The sequence below is a fragment of the Sinocyclocheilus anshuiensis genome, unplaced genomic scaffold, assembly GCF_001515605.1.
Source record: "Sinocyclocheilus anshuiensis isolate Anshui unplaced genomic scaffold, SAMN03320099.WGS_v1.1 scaffold739, whole genome shotgun sequence".
Taxonomy (NCBI): domain Eukaryota; kingdom Metazoa; phylum Chordata; class Actinopteri; order Cypriniformes; family Cyprinidae; genus Sinocyclocheilus; species Sinocyclocheilus anshuiensis.
The window spans coordinates 583,483-588,500 of record NW_015551105.1 but is presented as its reverse complement, the minus strand read 5'-3'; the positions used below and the strand labels follow the sequence as shown (position 1 = coordinate 588,500).

Below are 5,018 nucleotides of genomic sequence, written 5' to 3'. Positions count from 1 at the left end.
TCGCCTTTCCCCCCCACCTCCTGTAGTTAATTTACTGGCTTTTCTTGTTAATTATAATGGGTTTATGTGATGATTGTTAGCATTAACCATCAAAGGATTGTTATGAGATTGAGCATGTTTCTGTAATTGTTGATAGTAAATAAGCAGTTTCGGTCTATTAAATGTTAAAACAAAAAAGATTTCCAAATCAGTTAATATTAGTGGTCGACCGATATATCGCCAAGGCCGATACATTTTTCTGTTTGGCCGATGTGTTCGAGGCGGAACTTTTATTTTGACGGCGCTGAGAACGGCAGCCGCTCACATTCTCCCTCTTGTTCGCTGTCGTCGTTCAGTTCTGTCTAATATGGATATAAGTCTATCTAATAATCAGATAGAACTGTTAAACAAATGAATTAAAATGATACAAAAAAGTATTATAACGATTGCTTTAATATTATTAGTAATATAAAGGCAAACATTATAATACTTTCTCATTTGCCGTCAGCATTCAGCAAACACGCATTTACATAATTTAAGCAAATCTTTGAATGACTAATGAACATTTAACACTGGAGACGCGCGATCGACAAACTTTAAACTAGTGATTTCAAATTATGCTGCGCTTTATGCAGTTGCCCACTGTCATATTCATGTCATTTTCATTGCGTACTGTATGTAAAATGAGTGTTACCTTAGCTTTATTTGAAAAAAAAAATTAAATTTCTTAAATATAAATTAAAATAAATTAAATTATATCGGCTTTATATCGGCCACCCTGCTTTCCAAGATATCTGCATCAGCTGTCAAAAAACCCATTTCGGTCGACCACTAGTTTTTACGCGTTATTCTTACATATTGTGCCTTTAATAATGCTTAGATGTAATGCAATAATGTGTATAAGATGTTTTACCTGATGAAGACTGCTTTCTTATTTTTTGCATCTACACTGAGTTTAACGCCCTCCTTGGCATTGGCCGTGGCGATGCATTGGTTGGCATTGGTTCTGTCCTCCTCTTCCTCACTGTCTGACCCACTGGAGCTGCTGTCGGACGCCACCAGCGGAGCCTTCCTCGCCCCACACACACTCCACACACACGCTGATGAGCCTTTAACTTACACATGACACATGACCTGATGTTAATGTACCATCATTTAGAACAAACAACAATCAAAAGTATCATAAATATGTTAATGTAATATGTAAAGTATTACTCCTGTTCCTCTTGTCTATCAACGGAAACACTCTTGCACAACACGCAGGACACAGCACAATCATGCTAACCTGTGCCCTATCCACACTTCTACTATTGCACCCATTTCTTTTCCCATGGGCCTCTGGAATTGTCAGTCAGCGGTCAACAAATCTGACTTTATTCCAGCCTTTGTTACTCAGTCAGCTCTTAGCCTCTTAGGCTTGACTGAGACGTGAATTAAACCTGAAGACACAGCAACCCCTGCTGCCCTTTCCAACAACTTCTCTTTCACCCACACCGCCCGTCAGGTTAGGAGAGGTGGGGGTACTGGTCTCCTCATTTCCAAAAGCTGGAAATACCTCACATGCTCTTTTAACTTTAATAGTACTTCCTTTGAATTTCATGCCTTTACAGTCACCCTCCCTGTAAAAATCCACATTGTAGTTATTTATCGCCCTCCAGGTCAGCTGGGCAACTTTCTAGAAGAACTGGATATGCTGCTGTCCTCACTCCTTGAGGATTGCAGCCCTCTAGTACTTTTTGGTGACTTCAGCATCCACCTTGAGAAGACACTTGTTGCTGACTTCCACTCTCTCCTAGACTCTTTCGGCTCAACACCACAGGTACCCATAAAATCAGGTAACCAACTCGACCTCATCTTTACACGCAATTGTATCACAGATAACATCTTTGTCAGCTGGTCACTGGGGTTCCTCAGGGTTCAGTTCTTGGGCCCCTCCTCTTCTCTATATACACTACATCACTGGGACCCATCATTCAGGCACATGGTTTTTCCTATCATTGCTATGCTGATGACACGCAGCTCTACCTCTCATTTCAACCAGATGATTCAACGGTACCTGCTCGGATCTCAGACTGCCTGACGGACATCTCGGCATGGATGAAAGAGCATCACCTGCAGCTCAACCTGGCAAAGACAGAACTTCTCATCTTCCCAGCCACCCCAGGGTACAGCACCAGTTTACCATCCAACTGGGCTCATCAACGATAATCCCATCGAATCTTGGAGAAATCTTCACAGCCAGGAATCTTGGGAGTGATCCTTGATGATCAGCTGACCTTTAAAGATCACATTGCAAAAACAGCACGATCATGCAGGTTTGCACCACACAACATCAGGAAAATCAGGCCCTTCCTAACAGAGCATGCAACACAGCTTCTCGTCCAGGCCCTTGTCATTTCTAGGTTGCAATGCTCTTCTGGCTGGACTTCCAACATGTGCAGTCAGATCTCTACAAATGACTCAGAATGCAGCAGCACATCTTGTTTTCAATGAGCCCAAGAGAACCCATGTCACACTGCTTCTCATCTCTCTGCACTGGCTTCCAGTCGTGGCTCACATCAAGTTCAAGACATTGGTGCTTGCTTACAGAACTACCACAGGCTCTGCACCTACCTTCGCTCTCTCTCATGTATGTATCTACACCCCCTCCAGAAGCCTGCAGTAAATGAGCGGTGGCTCGTGGTCCCATAGCAGAGAGGCTCAAAATCACTCTCAAGGACATTTTCTTTCACCGAACCCTGTTGGTGGAATGACCTGCCTAACTCCATCCAGACAGCCGAATCCCTTAAAATCTTCAAGAAACAACTGAAAACTCATATCTTCCGTGAGCATTTAATTGCCTCCAATAATAATAATAATAATAATAATAATAATAATAAATAAATTAATTAAATTAAATTCTATGCCTTCACCTTTTCTGTTCTCTTATTATCCTCCTGTCCTAGCTTTTTACTATTTTGAACGGTGACTGAAACCTTGTATAATGGGCACTTCTCATGTTTATTGCCATCTTATGATAAATTGCTTGTTGTATTCCTCAACTGTAAGTCGCTCAAAAGCATCTCCCAAATGAATAAATGTAAATGTAAATGTTCTCAAGCAGCAAATTAGCATATTAGAATGATTTCTGAAGGATCATTTGACACTGAAGACTGAAATAATGGCTGATAAAAATCCAGCTTTGCCATCACAGGAATAAATTACACTTTAAAATATATTAACCTAGAAAACAGTTATTTTAAATTGTAATAATATTTCACAACATACTACTGTTTTTACTCTATTTTTTATCAAATAAATACAGCCTTAGTGAGCATAAGAGACTTCTTTCAAAAACGTCTGCATGTACATCGCTTGTTGTATTCATCAACTGCAAGTTGCTTTGGATAAAAGTGCCTGCCAACTGAATAAATATACTCCTAAATTTTGTTAGTCTAAAGTTTAAAAATCATTTTTATGAAAAAATGCAAGAAGCTTATAAAAGTTTGGTAACCCTTTACAATGTTAATCCAACATGTTTATTTATGAAAAACATTACACAAAATTAGGTATTTGTTGTTCATTAGTATAAGAAAGAATGACGCAAAAAATGTAATGAATATACTTACTTTCTTCATTTTGGCTCTGTTTGTTTGGATTTTCCGAGTCCACAGGTGAACTGCATCTGGGTCCTGCATCTGAACTGCAGAGCATGAGAGTGTTTAGCACAGTCTCCACATGACATGACACATGAGTACACAATATCAACTCAAACACAGTCTCTCCCTCACCAGCAGAAGGGCTGGAAGTCCGTGAAAGTCGCCCATCCCTTTTCCTCCGTCTCACTGAGCTGGGCGGTAGAGCTCCCCCACACGCCAGAGCCCGTATCCATGGCGACACTCGCGAAATCCCGACAGCTGAAGTCATCTTCAAAACTCGCTATCCATCCAGGACCTGATTGGTGGTGATAATTTTTCCAGTCAATTTTTATTGGATCAGGTGAGATTTCTAGATCTAGTTTGTGTGAGCTGTGAGCATACTCTGCGGATCACTGGACTGCTTGTCCGTGTCCTGGTTCTTGGTCTTTTCTGGAGTTTGTTTGGTCTCCGGAAACCACTCCATGTCAGGTGACCCCAGACATCTGTGAGAGCCACCATCTGCCTCACTCTTCTGAGCGTTTATCACCAATCCAAACCTACCGAAGACAAACAGCAGTCAGAGCAATGGCTGTTTAGTGTGTGAATGCGTGTGTGTGTGTTTTATGAACCTGCTTCTGGCTTTCACTTGTGTTGCATAGTTGATTTCTTTATCCTCCCAAATATCTTCCTCCTCCTCAGCATCATCAAACGGTCGGATTCGCTCCTTCGTGCGAGTCTCAAAGATGGCAGAGCTTGTCTGAGAGAGGAGAGAAAAGGGTTATAAAAAAAATAAAATAAAAAAAAAAGAGTGAGAAAGGTCAATGAGAAGAAAACACAAAGACATGGAAAGGGTGCAATTATAACCCAACAAAACATATAAAGAATATAGAACAAATAATAGAGAATTGGCATTAAGTAATACTCACCCTTTCATCAACCAGTTTAAAGTTGATCTCCGTGATTCGAGCGAACGTGGCACTGCACGAAAAACAGACACAGAATCTTAAAGGTAGGGTTGGTGATGTTGGAGAGGCTAGCAATAGCAAACAAGCAAGAGCCCACCCTCCCTACAAATCACTCTCCAAAGCTACGCCTCCTCCAAAACACATGAACGCGCATAGGCAGACCAGATGCTAACCATGATGAGAGATGGCGTTGGTGGAGGGTTGAAAGCAACTCTGTCAGATTACCACGTCTCATTCACCGGTGAGAAAACATTACAGTACAAGTGAAGAGTTCATTTGCAAAAACCGATAACTCCATTTTTATTTTTCAGAAATCATGTTTTTTTTTTTATTGCGCATTCCAAGTAATATCAAACTGCAGTTGGGCTGTTTTGATTAAGTAATAATAACTTAAGCAAATACAGGTAATTTACAAAATTCCTTGTAAATTTAAAATTTCAAAAGTTCATTGAAAGTA

General features: G+C 40.6%; 1 protein-coding gene across 1 annotated transcript in view; it reads right to left on the bottom strand.

Annotated features, from left to right (window-relative positions):
- LOC107662845 (serine/threonine-protein phosphatase 6 regulatory subunit 2-like) overlaps positions 1 to 5,018 on the bottom strand; it is a 21,449-nt gene that overhangs the window by 2,305 nt on the left and 14,126 nt on the right. Inside the window, exons 12-17 of the mRNA XM_016452960.1 lie at positions 4,523 to 4,663; positions 4,226 to 4,353; positions 3,999 to 4,153; positions 3,750 to 3,912; positions 3,588 to 3,661; positions 893 to 1,094 (exon numbers count right to left, since the gene is read on the bottom strand). Of these exons, the coding sequence (XP_016308446.1) occupies positions 893 to 1,094; positions 3,588 to 3,661; positions 3,750 to 3,912; positions 3,999 to 4,153; positions 4,226 to 4,353; positions 4,523 to 4,663 (863 nt within the window). The remainder of the gene's footprint in view (positions 1 to 892; positions 1,095 to 3,587; positions 3,662 to 3,749; positions 3,913 to 3,998; positions 4,154 to 4,225; positions 4,354 to 4,522; positions 4,664 to 5,018) is intronic.